At 38.7% G+C, this 19,612-nt stretch overlaps 2 protein-coding genes across 2 annotated transcripts; both read right to left on the bottom strand.

Annotated features, from left to right (window-relative positions):
* Positions 1 to 6,526: 6,526 nt before the first annotated feature.
* Positions 6,527 to 9,145, bottom strand: LOC110769079 (late embryogenesis abundant domain-containing protein / LEA domain-containing protein). Its single transcript, XM_088249871.1, is given in 2 exon segments — positions 6,527 to 7,075; positions 7,271 to 9,145. Coding segments are annotated over 2 exon segments (2,145 nt in total). The 5' UTR covers positions 9,014 to 9,145; the 3' UTR covers positions 6,527 to 6,673.
* A 1,345-nt stretch (positions 9,146 to 10,490) lies between these two features.
* On the bottom strand, positions 10,491 to 14,151 carry LOC110769073 (protein trichome birefringence-like 39). Its single transcript, XM_021972974.2, has 5 exons — positions 13,715 to 14,151; positions 13,314 to 13,485; positions 11,426 to 11,601; positions 11,174 to 11,332; positions 10,491 to 10,945 (listed from the first exon to the last, which is right to left on the bottom strand). The coding sequence occupies exons 1-5, from the start codon at positions 14,053 to 14,055 to the stop codon at positions 10,654 to 10,656; spliced, it is 1,140 nt and encodes a 379-aa protein (XP_021828666.1). The 5' UTR covers positions 14,056 to 14,151; the 3' UTR covers positions 10,491 to 10,653.
* Between the last annotated feature and the right edge of the window lie 5,461 nt (positions 14,152 to 19,612).

Here is a 19,612-nt window from a genome sequence, read left to right as displayed (position 1 = left end):
TGCCTCCTTGAAAGGATTTGCACAGAGGTTGGAGAGACACACTGAGCCTAAAACTGAGAAAGCATTTGCTAGTCTCAGTGTGAATTCCAAAACAGATAAATTCACTGGAAAGCAAGGTGCTAAAGATCAAAAGGATTGGAAAACAAATGACAAGAAATGGGATAATAAACCCACTAATGGTGCCAAGAATGCGTGTAAGCATTGTGGAAAGCTACATTTTGGTGAATGTCGATTTAAAGGCAAGCCAAAGTGTTACAACTGTGACAAATTTGGACATATTGCAAAAGACTGCTACAGCAAGAAACCTGCACAACAACAGCTGAACTATGCAACTCAAACTCCTATTACACCAACCATGTTCTTTGTCAACAGTGCAACTGATAAGAGACCTCTGCAAGATGTATGGTACCTGGACAGTGGCTGTAGTAACCATATGACTGGAAGGGAGGATGTCTTGATTGAAATTGACAGAAGCATAACGGCAAAGGTTGCAATGGGAACAGGACAGTTGGCTAATGTTCTAGGAAAAGGAAGTTTGGTAGTTGAAACAAAGTTGGGAAAGAGATACATCAAAGAAGTGATGCTTGTAGCTGGTCTCAAGGAGAATTTACTCAGTGTTGGACAGATGATGGAGCATGGATACTTTCTGATCTTTGGAGACAACAAAGCAGATATCTATGATAATTGCTCATTATCTAATCTGGTGGCTAGAGTGCAAATGAAAGGAAATAGAAGTTTTCCCTTGAATCTTCATACAGATTTACATCTGGCATTAAAGGCAAGTGTGTGTCAATCAACATTGCTTTGGCATAGGAGGTTGGGACACTTAAATCTCAAAAGCTTGAGATTGCTGCAAGATGAGGGAATGGTGATAGGTCTGATAGATATTAAAGCCACAAGTGATGTGTGTGAAGGCTGCATCTTTGGAAAGCATAGCAGGGGGTCTTTTCCAAAAGAAGCAACAAGCAGAGCTACAACTCCACTTGAATTGGTGCACACAGATGTGTGTGGACCAATGCAAACTATTACAAAAGCAGGAAATAAATATTTTCTTACCTTCATAGATGACAGTACTCGAATGTGTTGGATTTATTTTCTGAGGTATAAGTCTGAAGTATTCAATGTGTTCAAAAAGTTTAAAGCCATGGTTGAATTGCAAAGTGGCTATAAACTGAAGAAGTTGAGAAGTGATAGAGGAGGTGAGTATACATCTTCTGAATTTAGCAAATTTTGTGAGGAAATGGGAATGGAAAGACAGCTTACAGTTGCCTATTCTCCACAGCAGAACGGAGTAGCTGAAAGGAAGAATAGATCAATTGTTGAAATGGCAAAGTGTATGATGGTTGAGAAGAAAATGCCTCTGGAATTTTGGGCTGAAGCAGTTAACACTGCTGTATATGTTCTGAATAGATGCCCCACTAAAGCTTTAGAGAAGAAAACACCTTTTGAAGCATATAGTGGAAGAAAACCAGGAATTAAGCACCTAAGAGTGTTTGGTTCCTTGTGTTATGCACAAGTTCCAGAGCAGCAGAGACAGAAGCTTGATCAGACTAGCACCAGGTGTGTATTTCTTGGATATGGCAGCTGTGAAAAGGGTTACAGAGTGTACAATCTTGAATCATGCAAAGTGGTCATCTCTAGAGATGTTGTTTTCAAGGAGGAGGCTAGTTGGGATTGGAATGCACAACAAGAGTGCAGCATTTCAGTTTCATTTCCTGATGGTGCTGCTAAGAAAGAAAAACAGATTGATGAGTCACATGGGGCTCAAGCAGAAATGTCAGAGATTAATGAAGAAGAACACTCTGAAACTGTCACAGGTCCACAGGATCTTGATCATACTCCTCGGAAATACAAGAGTATAGCTGAAGTCTATGAAAGATGCAATGTATGCATCATTGAGCCTGAGTCATTTGAAGAAGCTGTTAAGGATGTCTCATGGAAGAAAGCAATGAAAAATGAGATTGAAATGATAGAGAAGAATAACACTTGGGAATTGGTTGATAGGCCCTCTGATAAACCAGTTATTGGAGTTAAGTGGGTGTATAAAACTAAGTTGAACTTGGATGGTTCTGTTCAGAAGAATAAAGCACGACTGGTAGCAAAAGGTTACTCTCAAAAGCCTGGAATAGACTTCAATGAGACCTTTGCACCAGTGACAAGGCTAGATACAATTCGGATTTTGGTGGCTTTGGCAGCACAGAAAAGATGGAAGCTGTTCCAGCTTGATGTGAAATCAGCATTCTTGAATGGAGTGTTACATGAAGAAGTTTATGTTGACCAACCACCTGGCTTTGTGAGTAAAATCAAGGAAGATGGAGTTTACAGACTGAAGAAGGCTTTGTATGGCCTTAAACAAGCTCCAAGAGCTTGGTATGAAGAGATCAATTCCTATTTTGACAAGGCTGGTTTTAAAAGGAGTCTTAGTGAGGCAACTCTATATGTGAAATCTGCAAAGAGTGGCATTCTTATTGTTTCACTCTATGTAGATGACATTATCTACACTGGAAGTTCTAGAGAATTACTGATTGATTTCAAGACTGAAATGATGAAACAATACGAAATGACTGATCTTGGTCTATTGCATCATTTTCTGGGGTTAGGAGTGATACAAACTGAAACTTATATCTTCTTGCATCAGAAGAAATATGCAAAGACTCTTTTGGATAGGTTTGGCTTCAAGGATTGCAAGTCAATTGCTACTCCTCTTGCAGTGAATGAGAAACTGTCAAAGCAGGATGGTAGTGAACAAGCAGACGAAAGCCTATACAGGCAGGTGGTGGGAAGTCTGTTGTATCTGACTGCAACAAGACCTGATATTATGTTTGCAGCCAGTCTCTTAGCTAGATTCATGCACGGTCCTACTAGGAAACATATGGGGGTTGCTAAGAGAGTACTAAGGTACATACAAGGTTCACTGGATTATGGCATAGCCTATGAAAGATGTTGCATTCCTAAGAGGACACAAATTAATGTGCAAACAACCAATTAAAAATACCCGCAAGTGCACGAGTCTATTGAAGTATAGATTATACAAGTACGGGGTCGATCCCACGAAGAACTTGTCGGCTTCCTATAAGTTCTAATTTGAGTACGTAAAGAACACTTTATTGACACACCACAAATGCACAAATACAAAATGGAAACTAAAAATGAGTAAAGAAGTGTAAAAGAAATGAAACAACACAAGAAAACTAAACAAAAACACAAACAGCATTTTCTATCACCCTTTTATCACCCATTTATCACCTATGAACAGTGCTAAAGCGACCGGTCTTCAGGTAAAAGCGACCGGTCGTTTTTGGGCAGATTCGAAACTCAAAATTTGTCTTCAAAAGCGACCGGTCGTCAGGTAAAAGCGACCGGTCGTTTTTGGGCAGATTCGTTTTCTCTGTTTTTCAGTTTCGACCTCTGTCCAGTGTTTTGCCTATAACTTTCCAACCGTATGTCCAAAATTCACGTTCTTTATACGGTTGGATTCAGCACAGAAAATGAAAGAACACATCGCGGACCAAAAGTCCAAAACAATTACGGAAACAAATAAAATTCAGTAACAAAGACACATAACGTGTCGAACACGCAACTCACACACACATTTGGGGGGGGGGGGTTTGATTTGGTTCAAGTGATCTATTTCTATTGCATGTAAGTAAATGGACTTCGAATTTAAATGAGAATGGCAGAGATGAATTATCAAGATGTGAAATCAAAATGTAACAAACACTAGGGTTTCGGAATCCACCCTAAACAATTCTACCCATGTTCATGAATACTCAAATGATGAACTCTAAACATGTTGATGAAAATGTTCGCAATCAAGACCATGGGTCGTGGCTCAAGACGCATTGATCCTCTCTAATATACGTAAAGTGCATGGTTCGTGCTACAATACTTGTGCCCTCCCCATAACCGAACCTAGGTATGGTTCGTACTTCGATTCAATTACAAGGAGAACCCATTAAGTTCAAAGAGAATATGAACATCACAAGAATCCTAATAGCATGGTGTTTACATTAGGTATTCAAGAAACCAATTCACATGGATGATTCTTACTTCATCCATTTATTGCTTAGGAGAACATGAAGATACACATAATCCCAACAATCTCAAGAAGCATGCTTTCAAAGATGGCCAACCAAGGAAAAACACACATCAAGGATAGATTAATTTGGTGAATTGGAATTCATCAACAATATCTAGAAATTCATACACTCAAGCATCAAAACAATAAGGTAATCATGTTTAGGGCTTCAACCTAAGCCCTAGCTATGGAGTTTAGTTGCTCATACTTATTCCAAATACAAACTCAAAATGAAATTAGAAAGAGTTTACAGATTTTCAGAAAATGATGAGAGCTTCAAGATCATTAATGGTGGAAGTCTTCTTCTCCACTTTTCTTGGCTGCACCTTGGCTTTCTCCTAGCTCCAAGCTCTCCAAAATCTGCTCTCAATTGTGTAGAATTCAGAATTCAATTCCTCCCCCACGTTCAATAGCTCATCCAAATCAGATTGCAATTCCCTTTGCCTCCCTCTCTCCTCCTTTCCAGCTTTTACTTTTAGTATTCTAATGCAAAGTCTTCACCCATTGTCTTCTTGTCCCCTTGCAAATGATGAAGCCTTGTCCTCACAAAGATGCCAAATGCTTCAGAAAATATCTCATCTACTAAGGTAAATTCTTGTTACCAAGTGTTATGGTAACAAGAAATTAAGATGACACAAAGGAGGTAAAAGCTGGCCAAATCCGGATTTCCAGAGCTGTGGTAACATGCTGGATTGGTTGGATAGGCAATACTTGTCCAATGGAGCTCAAATTTGGATATGTTGTAGTTAACATCCATTGGAACAAGTCTCATGAAGATCATGACCTCATCCGAGCACCGGAGCATGTTGATCCCAGGCCAAGAAGTTGACCTACGAAAATGAACAAAAACAGAATTTATCACTAATAATGCACTTTTAGCTCATTTTCATTATAACCAAGGTAAAACCTATTAAAACACAAAAAAGAAGTAAAAAGCTATTAAATGGCAAGAACTAACTCAAAATAAGAGGTGAATAACATGAAAAATCATGTGTAAAAATGAACCGAACAAAAGAGGAAAAGAAGCAGTGCTAATTGGTTATTGTGATAGCGATTGGGCAGGAAGTGAGGATGATATGAAGAGTACATCTGGTTATGCATTCCACCTTGGTTCAGGTGTCTTTTCTTGGGCATCAATCAAGCAAACCAGTGTGGCTCTCTCCACTGCAGAAGCTGAATACGTGAGTGCAGCTGAAGCAACTGCACAAGCAATGTGGTTGAGGTTTGGTCTTTCAGATTTTGGTGAAGAACAGGTCAGTGCAACATCCATTCTATGTGATAATACCTCTGCTATAGCTATAACCAAAAATCCAGTGCATCATCACAAGACAAGGCATATAAACAGACGTTTTCATTTTATTCGTGATGCCTTACAAGATGGAGAAATTGAGTTGCTATACTGCAAGACAGAAGAGCAGACTGCAGATATCTTTACCAAAGCTCTAGCCAGAGATAGGTTTGAGTATTTGAGGAAGAAGCTTGGGGTTATTTCAGCTAAACACTTAGAAGGGAGTGTTGAAATATAAGTGTTAGCTGAAATATTTGTTAAGTCAGCTCAGATTGTATTTTCTGTATGGTTAAATGTGAGCCATTGGATTATAGTCCAATGGACAGCTAAGGTGTAATCGTAGGAAAAATGTAAGATTGTGCCATGTGTCTCTATCTCATAGGATAGATGAATGGATGGTTAGATTGAGCTGATGTACGTAGGAATATTCTTATTCCTAACGGTTTAATAACAAGCATGTGGTGTGCGTGTGTTTGGTAGAAGAGTGAGATAACAGACTCATTCTTGCTGCGATTGTTCTCTCTAATTTCTCTGTGTTCTTTCCCCTTTCTTTAATTTCTGAGCTCCTTCATCAATAATCCAAAACCTAATCAGATCATAGTCTGAAAACTTCAACAAGTAAAACAACGAAAAAAACAGCTGCGAAAGAGGCTGAAGTGCTTCTGGTGGCATTAGAATGAAAGAACAATCGGGCATCTGTGTCAACTAGCTTTAAGTAGTTGTGGAAGAACCTGTAGCATCTGTACAGTTGATGTATGTTATAATTTTCGTACAGATATGGGATATGGGATTTACCAATTTTATCTGTTGATATTTATTTTCTCAAAGATGGTTGCTATTGTGCTATTTAAATATTATAGGCCCCTACTGAAAACGAAAAAAATATTCAAACACAATCTTTAGAACATATCCATCCAGAAAACCCCACCTGCAACAAAGTATTTCTCTCTAAAAATATGCCCAAATTGCTCAATGTCAATGATGAGCAATGAACTTGATATATCAACTTATCATCCGCACTCGGCCAAGTATAGACCTGTCTCTATACTTTCTCACTTGTTGGTACTTCAATCCTTGAAATTTGTTGGTGGTCTAATCCTTGAAAGTTGGTCAAGAAACGCAAAAACTAAGACACTCATCAGAGCAAGTGCAGCAACGAGTTTTGAATACAGAAGACATATTCAAATTTATTCACCACAAAACAAACTTAACATCCAAACCAAAATTATAAACACAAATTACAAGTACCACAAATCTCAGTCAAAACTAAGACTGAGAAACTCCTATATAACTCTTTGATTTATGCTTCACTTCATCATGCCCACCCCTTGCTTGCCCTGTTGATCAGTTGATGAATTCCACTCCCCCTGGTTACCACTCTGCTCCTCCTCTTGCCCGATCACCGTGTCTTTTGTCGTCTGAGCTATCTCAACCAAAGTCTCCCCGATTGCTCCCAGCACCCTCCCCACGCCGGCGCCGGCCACTTGAGAGGTATCCATGCCACTCATGAATTCCTCACTACTCGTTTTGTCACCGCCTTTCTCATAAGCCCTCTCCTCTCTTCTTTGCTGATCACCACCTTCGCTCTGCGTTCCCTTTTGACCCTCCTCTCTTTTCTGATCCCGACTGATGTCCTCACCTCTCATGGTGCCCTGAACTTGACTCTGCCATTCCTGACCAGTCTCCCTCCCTTGTTGAATCTGACCCCCCTTCCAAGTAAAACCAAACATTGATTAACACATAATGTACTTATCTGATACATTTCTACAGAACATAGGTGTTTCTAACGCATATATGCAGCTTATGTATAAATTCACAAGGTTCAATTAAAATGATGCACATATAAGATGTGAGATTGAATTTAAAAAAAATAAAAGCAATATGTAATTTGTACTGTTTCATACCTGTGACTTATTTTGCTCAGCTGACCTCTTGGCCTCCAGTTCTCTCTGTGCCTCCTCTCTCTTCCTAGCAGTGTACTCCTCTGCCTTCTCACCCGCCACCGCCGCAGCATCTTTAGCCATAATCAAGGGCTTGGAAACAATATCCACAGCTGTATGCCCCGCATACTCCGCCGCCCCCTTCACAGTTCTAGCCGCCAACTTGGTCCCCTCCACCGCCGCCTCTGTCGTGTAATGCGCGGCACTCCAGCCAGCCACAGTCGCCTTGTCCTTCAAACCCACCGCCACGTCACCGGCATATGCCCCCGCAGTCTTCCCGCCCTCCAACGTCATGTCCTTGGCCTTCGCCGCCCCTTCTCCCACGTAATGCAGAGTGGTCTGTCCCGCGGACACCGCCACATCTTTCCCCTTCTCCCCTACTGGGGCTGTTTTCTCCACGACCGTCTTCCCTGCGCTGCTAAGAGTTTCTTTTGCAGTTTGTGCTCCTTGGACGAGTGTCTCCTTCGTTTGCTCACCTTTCTCTGAGACAAACTCGGTTGCGCTGCCAATCCCTTGCCTCGCCGATTCTTTAGCCTGGGTATAACGCTCCTCTGCGGCTCTTATTGCCTCCATGGAATTCTGCTGTGCTGCTGCTCTAAACTTCGATATTTCTTCCAAAGATGGTTGCTATTCTTTGTTTTGCTGCTGACGACCCTCCTTTTCTTCTCTGCCTTTAGAGCCTTTCTCTTCCCCACCACCCATTTTCTCTCCACCCTGATCATCTCTGCCCGTCATGTTTGTACTTCTTCCTTCCTTTTCTTCCCTGCTTTTCATCTCACTTTCTCTGCCGCCTTTAGAACTCTTCTCTTCCTCGGGGGTCATTTTCTCTATACCCTGGCCTATCTGTGTGCATCTAGATTGTTTATCAACTTCAGTACTTTCTTGGCCTTTATTGGCCGAACCCTTCTCTTCCTTACCACTCACTTCAAACTTACCAACAGATTGAGCTCCGCCTTTAGCTTTCCCAAGAGATTGACGACCTCCACCTTGTCCTTGGTGCTCTTCAACCTTCGCATGATATTGACCACCAACTCCTTGTCCTTGACCTCCGCCTTGGCCTTGAGCCCCGGCTTGTCGTTGGTGCTCTCCAACCTGACCACCGCCTTGGCCTTGAGCTCCGGCTTGTCCTTGATCTCCAGCTTCTCTTTTGTGCTCTTCAACCTTAATAAGAGCTTGACTAGCTCCACCTTGTCTTTGACCTCGGCCTTGGACTTGACGCTCTTCAGTTTTCCCATGAGATTGACGCGCTCCACCTTGGCCTTGACCTTGACCTTCCCTTTGACCTTGCCCTTGGTGGCGCTCTTCAAACTTCCCACCTTGGCCTCCTCCTTGACCTTGAGTGTGGCCTTCGTTCTCTCTCTTAGCCTCGGCCTCTTTATCCGCCACCATGTTCGCCGTCCTCGCTTGATCAGCCCGCGCTTCTCTCTCCTTATCCTTGTCCTTCTCCACTTGATCCTTGATAGACTCGAGCTCATGAGCCTCTTTTGCTTTTCCCATGCCCACATCACCCGCCGTGCTACCACTCCGCGCTTTATCCTCATGCTGCTGCGACTGCTTGCTGCTGTCCAGAGGAGTCTCTTTGCCTTCTGCCCCTCTGAGAGCCTCAAAGTGGGTCGTCATCTTCGGCACCTTATCTTTCTCAATCTCCAGCTCCCTCTCCGAGGTGGTATTTTCCCTTCCCGATCTCATTTGATGCTCAGAAGCCATTTCCTCTCTTTTCTCTCGAAAATATTGGAAGCTGTTTAATATTGCTGGTTTTGGTTTTGAGTTTTGTTTTGTTGTGCTTTTTTCTGGGTTTGAGAACTAATGAGAAATGGTCGTTCGAGATTGGTGTTAAAAACATGAAGCCATGGCGGTGCCTGAGGAGGCGGTAAGGACGTCTATGCATGGAGAAGGACATGTGTTGGGTGGAGCAATGCCACGTAGTGGCTTCTGGGGAAGAGTCAGATATCATGTTCGACCAGGAGCTCACACGTCAATTGTTTAAGATTAGCATTATCGCACATGTCCGTACATGTAGGGACACGTGGCGAAGTCTTTTGGTGCCACGGAGGTCGACTTCTTCGGTTCGTCAAAACACGTGGCATGTCTACTTCGATTTGAGACTCAGAGATACGCCGCATTAGAATCATGAATAAGATAAGGAAAATGCTAGGCTTACCACATTTTTCATACCACATTGATACCACCTCTCTAATAGAGGTGGGCCCTATTGTATTGGTGGGCTCCACCTCTATTAGAGAGGTGGTATCAATGTGGTATGAAAAATGTGGTAAGCCTAGCATTGCCCTTAAGATAATTACCAATAAGGAAAACTGATTTATGGGTTCAAACAACGATTGATTCCAAAAATATTTTGTCGAGTGAGCCATTGATCAAAGTTTTGATGGGCTAAATATGATAAAAGCCTATAGCTCTATATATGGGCGGAATTTAGTCAGCCCGAAAGCTGCATTGGGCCCAGGCAGCCTGTACACAGTTTTGCTCTTCAAACACATGATATTACATGCATGGATGACTGTTGTTAATCGCTTGAGTTATAAATTCTTGTAATTTTTTAATTTTTTAATTTATATATGAAGAGTTGCTAAAATTGGTCCCTTATGGATATTTGGTCGCGTAAGTTCAGTCACGTGATGTAAAGATTGGGAATTCATCGACTGCGCCGTTATTTAACGGAACGTTGGGCATGACATTGCAAATTTTTAAGCAAGATGTCTAAATTTGCAATTGATGTCGAACCTGAGAGGATAAAAATGCAATTATCTACAAATCATGAAGTAAACATGCCTCCACACTGCCATGTTTATGGCACGAGCACAGACTGCGGGCCCATGTCGTGCTAGTATCTGGTTCGAGAAAATGGTTATTAGACAGTCCTCGATAAAGCAAAAGTAGAGCTGGCCCAACCTATTTTTAGCCCTAAATGATAGGTAAAAGCCAATAGTTATTTAAGACCACACAAAAAAAATAATAATAAAAGCCTAATAGTTATTGACCCAAAAACAAAAAAACAAAATGCCAATAACTATTACGATTGATTTGAGCAGTGTGGCGGAGTCACAGAGGTGTAAAGAGGAGCAGCTGCGTTTCCGCTATTTTGAAAAATTTCTTGCTCCATTATGGTTGTAAGATCAAGTTAAATCACGATTTAAGAGACCAATAATCTGACTACCAAATAATGTAAATATACAATTGAATCACGAACCCTTTTATTGCTCAAATGCACAAGTAATAAAATGCCCTACTTCCTGAAATAATGAGAGTTTCTTTCAAGAATTAATGCACCTAATTAAGTTAAATACAACATTAATCAATGGTTGTGAATTTTTTTTAATTTTTTTCCTTCAACCAAATAGAGCTGCATATAGGAGGTCGTTCCAAGTATCTGGGAGGCCAGGAAGACACCAATGGCTGCAATCTGTTCCACTGTGGTCGCCACTATACTTAGATGGGTGAGCATCTTTGCGCATTTGTGAGAGAAATGTAATGTCAAGAAGATAGACTGGTTTCTTAATCCTAGCCAACACTTTGTTGACTACAACCCAAGCCAAGGGTACGCCTGCTGGGTACTTTGCTCCAAAGAATGGTTGTGTTTCACTTGAGCATGATCTTGTTGGTTGGTTCCAATCCCTGCCCCTAATTTCATATCAACAACCATCGCTTATGTAAGATTCATCGCACTTTGTTAGTGTTTGCTTTCACAAATCAACACGTCCGAAAATTGAACGATGAAAATGAAATTCAAGTATAAGTTCATGAACGATTACGGTTAAAATTTCGAAGACAGACGACCGCATACATGTTGACTATATATGATAAAAAAATAAGTAGAACATAATGAAGGTTGAAGATGAGATTACTCACTCATAATGGGTTGGAGAAATCCCTTGGAAGAAGACCTTGGTTTTGGAAGAATCAACATATCGGTTGACCCATCTAGACCAAGTTGTCATTCCTTTATAAAACGCGACCAGACGGTTCATGTCTTTGTACAATTTGCCCCCCTCTTCCAGATAGTCCCATCTGCAAACGTGGAAGACGACGATACGTTAATTTTGGTTGATATGGACAAAACATAGATCATGTGAATCCATCAAAATGGGAATGTAAACGTACGGCTGTGCTCTTCCTGTGTGGGTCCACCAGTGCCACGTGTCGAAGATCAGCAGGTCCATGCCTCTCCATGCTCTGCCGCTCCTAATGGAGTCCAGCTTCAAAACTCGGCCCACCTTCTCGTTGACAAGATCCACCAGGTATGTTGTGCGATATAGTAGTATTTGAACTCCATAATCCTGTCCAAAGAAATAAAATTTAAAAAAAAAAAAACCAAGATAAGAATGATGCTCTCAATTAAATATTTTTTTTCTCATTCCAACAAAAAATATATATATATATACTTTTCATTAAGACTAAAATGTTATATTTTTACTAAATAACTAAATGTACAAAGTTCGAACACCCGATCACATGTACAGAAAGTAACACTAATAATTATTTGATCTACAAGCTACTTTTCTGATTAAACTAAGTTTGAATTAAGCAATTGATTCTCTTCTCTAACTATGGGAAAGGTAAAAATACATGAAGAAAAAAAAAAAAAAAATTGGCCTCTCATAACTTTGGACGGTGGTCCAATATAGTGAGAAAATTGGTGCGTACTAAAAAAAGATAGGGGTTTACCTAGCCCGCCCAAAAACCAAAAGAAGAAAAAGAAAAAGGAATGCCAAAAGAAAAGATCATTATCCCTCGTCTCCAAAACCCCCAAAAAAGAAGATAAATACATAAACAAATACAATTAAAGATGTAGCAATAAAAATACAGATAATGTCTTTTAGTCAACACATACATAAGTCCAAGATTAATGAGTGATAGCTGGCCCGTCCTGTGATGTGGTGTCGTTTTATATAGCTGGATTAGAGTCCTATCTACAACATATCTCAAATTTTAATTTTTTGAGGACTTTTTCTATTGAAAGGTACGATATAGTATATTAAATTCACATACACTATACGGATATTAAGACTTGAATCCAGAACCTTGCCTAAATGAGTAATATTCCAAACTATTACATTAGTGGGTCCTTTGCATAAAGAAAGGAAAGGAAAGGAAGAAAAGCTCAATCCCACTGCATAAAGCATCCCCAATATATTCACTTCCACTTTGCTACATCTCAATTTTAGAGAAGCAGGCAATGGACTGATTATAACGACCTTTCTCAATTAAGGCATTATAATTGATTGTTCGAAACTTCATTTCAATGTAAAATAGGACTTTTCAAGCGATGGGAAGTTTTATTAGATTCAAACTTTCATTACACATTTTTCCCAAAAGAGCACCCATAAAGAAAAAAAGGAAGGAAAAGAGAAAGAGATCATAGATGACGCAACCGTCTCGATCTTTCAATAAATCAAATCTATAGTTTGACAAAACAAAAACAAACAAAAAAACCCATGGGCGATCAAGAAATGTAAAGCTTCTAGAAATTTGAAGTTGAAAATGAAGCCGTAAAAGTAAGCGTATATTTAGGGTTCCGACTTAAACGCTAAAAGCGCTTTCTGATAATAAAATATTTTCTTTTCGTTTGATATTTACATTAAAGACGGAGAAATAAACATATCTTTTATTTGTGTAATTGTTTTTTTGGCTGCTAGAAAGAAAATTCATTTACCACATAAAATAGAACACAACCTCTGACATACCACCGGCAAAGTGAAAAGGCCTACGCACCAATCACGCTCCCCTTTTTAATGCTCTCACACTCCCCACAAGCTCATCCAAGCCTGGAAAATTGTTCATACTTGAACCTAGCCCAATTTTGCATCTCTCTTTCTTGTTCCAATGGGCAAAATAAATTTCAAATCATTTTAAATGGACAAGCTTGATTACCTTTTCTTAAAAGCTAAAGACTTAAAAGGGACAAAACATGCACGCACTGTTATATCCAATGATTATAATACCATCTCTTTTTAAAAAAAAATATCAAAATCAAAATCAACACACTCACCTGGAATGTGACTGAAGCTAAACCATCTCTTTTCAAATAAATGGTTCTGGAATTTGGCACCCATGCATGAAGCATACATGTTAAAGACACCCACTGGTTGAAGCTAAGTGAGTCCCCTACGAACATAATCTTCTTCCCCCTCCATTTCTCCAAAAAAATCAACCCATTAAACCTGCAAACCAAAATTTAAAATAAAGAGGGTGAGTTTCTCTTGAGCACCCATTTCAATTTGTGCCGGCTCGGCCGGTTTGAAACCTCTAATATTCATTTACTCAATATACCAAAACTTGTTTTCGTGTCTGTAATTACAGTTTGACACATATGCAGAAATAAGAAGCTCGCACTGTCAAACAGTGATTTGTCTGTAAAGAAGAAGGGCTAAAAGAATGAGAAGTAGGTACCTGGGCAAGGCACAGGAGAAGGGCTGCCATCTGTATTTGAGGTAAGTAGAATCACGACGACCGTACTTCTTGCAGTCGAACTGCGGATCTAAGAAAGGACAGGTGGAGGAATCGTAGGGGGGCTTGGAGGAAGCGTCGTAGACCCACGTTCCACGGAACCAGTTGCATTTTCCTGCAAGCTTTCTGGGCACTGAATTGGAAGCAGCAGCAGCAGCAGAAGTAGAAGCATTATTATTATTATTAATATTGAAGGAATTGAAATCCTCTGCTTTTGTTTGGTGGGAAACCAAAAACAGAGTTAAAAACAGAGTTGAAAACAGAGCTTTGAATAGGAAACCCATTTCCTTGGGTTTCGATCCACAATTTTTCAAAATATTGGTTTCAAAGAGAAAGCAAAAACAAAAAGGACCAGGAGGAATGAAGAAAGAGTTGTCTGAAATGGCTGCTTATATAATGTATGAGAGAGAGGGAGGGAGGGAGAGAGTGAGGGAGGGGGTTTCACATCACATGGAATGTGAGACAGATTGCAATTTTATTTTTAAATTTCTGACAGCCATTGTGATATCTTTTAGATGGGTTTTTTTTCCTTTTATTTACTGTGTGGGGTTTGAATCTAAAACAATGGGAAACAGTTTCCCTACCAAAGAAAGAAAGAATGGGAAATACTTTTTAGAGGTAAAATTTTGGGAGGCTGATTCAACAGCTTTTTTCAAATGAGATAAACAGTGTGGCAAAATGTCACATCTGCATATTTACTGATATCCTTTCTTTTATGTTTGTGGTTGGGTCCCAATTCAATTCATGAGCATCCCTCACTCATGCCATAAACCCTATTGTGTTCTTCTCTCTGACCTCAAGTTCAACAACTATAACATCTCCCAATAACCTTGAAGCTTGAAGAATTCGTGCTTATGGCTATTTCGTATTGAACTCTCAACCTGTCAACCTCTTCATCATTTTAATATTATCACCAAACCACTGGTCCCGAAAATCAAAGCATGTCTCTAATGCCAACTTCCTATTGCAGAATGCTTGGCATTCCTTTTGACGCCTAGTTAGTAAGTTCACGTATGTTTTATATACGTGTGTTGTGTGCATATTTTTTAAAATAATACAAAATATTATATAAGGGCCGAATCTTTCACCATAATTTTTAAAATTTTTGCTAAATAACACACGTACATACTTTACTCGCATTTTTCCCGTGTTTTACTATAAGCATGATGTGAGAGAACTCCTTAATATCATAGGTACTAGAGTTTGAAAATAAAAGAAAAAACTCCTAAAAAATAAGAGAAATGCGAATTATAGACCATATTATTCATCACATCCTCTGCATATATAGAATAGGTTGGATTTAGTCTTTTGTGCTATAAATAGGGGACCCTCCCTCATACCGGGAAGCCCCACTTAACTTGTTAGGCACCTACAAGGACCACTTGTAATAGTAACCACTTTTCATTGCTGTGATAGTAACTTCTGGAATTGTACTGCAGCCAATTTAATATAAGTTTGCTGATTTTTTTGTTCCAAATTATGTGTGACGTATTTCGGAAGACAACTTTAATAGCACGACACTCCAAGCTAAGCAATTGCAAAGCACGATTAATATAATAGATAATGGCTCGGCTCCTTAAAACTAAGCAGTTGGTGATTAGTATTTTTTTCAAGGCAAGGATGAGGTGAGGGCATGTAAGTAAAGAGTTATTATCTCATCCGGATGCTAAAATTACTTACATGCAGCATGTCATAACACGTGAATAAGTTACATCATGTGACTGTATTTTAGTATCATTTGATAACTTCTCGATTGCACATTTTATTTATCAACTAAGTAATGGAACATACTTTTAGAGACATACTGATTGTTGCTTAAACCCAAAAGAAAATCTTTACGGCCTCCAAATTTGAAAAGAAAAAAAAAGTCTACGCGTGTCAATGTATGAGTTGTCAGACACTCGCTACTTACTAAATTCAACAAATTAATCAAACGTTGAGAAAAAAAAAAAAGAAGAGAGAATATTATTTTAGTCTTGGACTGGACCATTTTGGGTCCTAATCCAAAGGGTGGTTCACCCATATAGTTTGGTCGTTTTGGAATTCTCGTTTTAGGCCATAGATGTTTACTAGTTAATTGATTGCGGGTCAATTTTGGTGAAATAAATGAACAACAGGTGGACCATTGGACCATATCCAACCACGGAACCAAAACCAATGTTTAATCATAAATGGTTTCGCTTGCAAGCATGGGTGTTGAAACTAAAAAGTCTAAAATGTAGGACTCATGTAAAGTCCACACAAAATTATAATATATTCTCATTTTTTTCATTTTCTAGACAAAAGGTGTCTAATAAAGTGTTGAGAGTACTAAGAAAGCGTTTACGGTATTATATTGTAGGGATTGAGTGTTCTACCATATTAGGTTCTTGATATCCGGCCGAGAGACGATATGAGATCTGGAAGTCATGTTCCATAAAAATTGTCTTTATTGTTGGATATATCGATGATTCATTTAAGATCTCCTTTAAAAATGATGATGTTCTTGTGATGGTATTATATGGCGTAGATTAGTTTGTGATTCAATCATTGTTAGAAATTTAGAGGCACCAACAATTATATTCTTAGCCCAAACAAAAATTTTAAAGTGTGTGGCGTAAGAAAGAAAATTTCCTTCCCTCAAAACATCACACGGTTTCTCTCTTTGTACATAATGATTAGCCATAACATAATTACGCGAATTCTTTCAAATTTTGAATCGCTAAAATAAGCTTTATTTTCTTCTTAAATAAAAAAAATTATTATTTTGTCAAAGTATTCGTCAAGATCTATTAAACAAGATCTATATATATTATAAACAACATACTAGAGTTGACTGGTCTGGTAATTGGTTGGCATTGTACTATGAGTTGACTTGTCTAGTAAAATTAGTTGGCATAAGAGACGTAGAGAGAGAGAGAGAGAGAGAGAGAGAGAGAGTGATTTGGATAATAATCAGAAAAGATGGCAGACAAGGGCGCTGATGTTCACATATCCATCCATGCATGTGCTTCTCTCATGCAAGTGTCAAAGTCTCAACTTCATAATGCTGGTCTTTTTTCGTAGTCCTTCATATATAGAACACTGTACCTTCACTGGTCCAGTCATGAAGATTGGAATATATTACTAGAAAAAGGCTCAACAGGGACCCTTTCATTATATATATACATGTATATCAGTCTCTACAAAATGCTATTAGGTACTGATAAATAAATTTTCATGCCCTAAATATTAGGTACTTATAGGTTTAGATTTTCTGTAGTATATGTGTATGGTAAGTATATATACTGGCGAGCGGAGATGGGAACTCGAACTTAGATGTAAGGGGAAGAACTCACTGTTCTAGCAAATGACTCATGTCTGTTATTGATTTTTTATATATTTCTAATGAAAGAATGAGAGGAAAGTCGAATTTGTAACATTTTCAATATCCGACAACATAAGATTTATTTGTCAGACTTATAGTTTTAGATTTTCTGTTTCAAGTATCAAATTGTTATAGGGAAGAATATTAATATCAGTGTAACATATGAGGATAATGTCTGTAATACATATGGCAGAAACACATTGGTGGAAAATATAATGTCTGTGTCATTGCTAGCTAGGGTTAGATGGAGGGCCTGTCTTTGTATGGTCTTTAATAGAAGCCATAAAAAATAAATTGACTTCGTTTTCGATTTGTCTTGTTCCAATTGGATTGGATCAATCATGCACTGTCCTGGAAGCCACCTCCACCACTAAGTCTACCTCAGAAGAAGCTCTGCCTAGGCGGCCTCCCCACCTTGAACGTTCCTTATTGTTTCTTTGATTGTTCCACATGATTGTTTGTTCATCAACTTGTTAGTTAGCCCAACCCCACGGCACAAAAAGCAAAGAAAATGAGAAACAGTGCTGGCAGACCAAAAGATTTAATCTTTTATTTATTTATCATTACTTGTCTGTCAGGGACATCAAAGATGCTGTGAATAAGTTTAGATGATTTTTAATTATTCAATAGTGAATAAAAGAGATGAAATGATTTTGTTGAGAAACTTGTGCGGGTGTTGCAAGAAAAAATGTTGTCCTTTCTACTCACAATTTTTTTTCACTAATATTCAGGATTAGGTAAAGCAATGTTCTATTTTTATGTAATAGAAATATCATTGATAAAAGCTGAAAGACTCGATTACAATAATCACAAAGACAACCAATCGCTTGAACTCATATTCAGACCGAAACAAATGTCGTTCAAGAAAAGAATATTTTCGATACTATGGTCATCAAAGAATTGTTTAACTATTGGGAAATAATGGTTTAATTGTTGGGTGGTATTCTTTGGGACTTATCTATAATCGATCACCACCTTTGGGTAGTGATAAATTAATTTGTTTTATAATCTTTTAGTTGTGTAATGAACTCAAAAGTCAAACTTTTCCATTTGTTTTCTAATTTTTTTTTGGGAGACTTCATTTGTACTCGAGTTCAGAATCATTCTTGGATATCGATGAACATAACCATATCATTTTCATGGTGGAGCCCAGATTCGACTGCTCATGTTCATCCCCTTAAATGAAATGAAAACACATTTTAAATTGTTATCCACGGCAATAACAATAATAATCAAATCTTAGCCTTTACACTTGATGAAATTAAGACGCCTTGAATCCTACTCACTCTTCTCTAATTGGCTAGCTCATGTGAACTTTGAAATGGTTGGTTCTTTAGGTTAAGTTTGGCACTTATAGCCGCACAAGCAAAGCATCTTGATAAAGGAGGGCGCTCTCTTTGATCAATAAAATTATGGTGTTAGCCCAACTGGTGAGAAAAAGAGAGGAGAAGGGTAGGAGGTGGGGGAATGGGGAAATGATCTCTTATTCTTGTAAGATCCACTTGTATACATGAATTCCATCACTATTTTATTTTCATACGCGTCGACATGATAATATGTTTCTTTTTTGCGCTGACGTCGTGCTTATATCCAAAACTATACTAGTCGATCGGCATGATAATATAATTTTTACACTGATATTTTGCCTATGTCCAAAAATATATTCTTTCAAACATTTGTCTAATGTTACTTTGAACACAAGTATAATATAAAACACAAAGAACATAAAAGCAAACGTTGCTCTCACACACTTGCATTGCAATCTTCTTTTGGAACCAAAGCCAAGCTTTATAGTAGTTCATATTAGTTAAGTGATGTGTACGTCATGTCCAGCAAAGCAGTGGGACCCATTTAAATGGATAATTAGTACCTAATAAAATTAATTAATTAAATAGATTGATGGTTTTGTGTGGGGCTTTCTAAAGCATATGATTCAGAAATACGTAATGCGATGACTAGTGTCCCATTTCGAAGACTTAATTATCGCAGCAACCTCTTTGTGGTTGGCTAGTTTGACTTGGCTTCATTTACCTAACTTGTGCTTTATTTATTTGTTTTTGGGCAGGAGGAGGAGGAGGAGGAGGCAGCCATTTGAGTATGGATTACTTGGTCAATTATTTCGTTCGCTATAAATTAGAATTAATTACATCCAAAGCACATAGTTTTTAAGAGGTAATGATTATTGTACAAGTTGAAGCACATGTGATGTGAGCTTAAATATAAGCTAAACAATTGAAATATTATGGCTGGTTTGGGTTGTCACCTTGGCTCCTTCCTTCACACCAATTCACTGCTATTTCTTATATATGTTTGGTGTGATATGTAGTGCTAATCGAGGTAGGGAGTTTCTATAACGAGGGGCTATGTTAAGGGGTAACAATAAGGGGATTTAATCCAATAGTTCAATAATAACTCTACACTGAATCGGACGACTATTAAGGACTCTCTCATTATAACCCCTCATTTTAGCCTCTTTGAATCAAGGTAAAGGCATG

The sequence above is a fragment of the Prunus avium genome, chromosome 3, assembly GCF_965620075.1.
Source record: "Prunus avium chromosome 3, drPruAviu1.hap1.1, whole genome shotgun sequence".
NCBI classification, from domain to species: Eukaryota; Viridiplantae; Streptophyta; class Magnoliopsida; order Rosales; family Rosaceae; genus Prunus; species Prunus avium.
The sequence above is the reverse complement of the archived record's forward strand: the minus strand, read 5'-3'. Positions and strand labels throughout refer to the sequence as shown.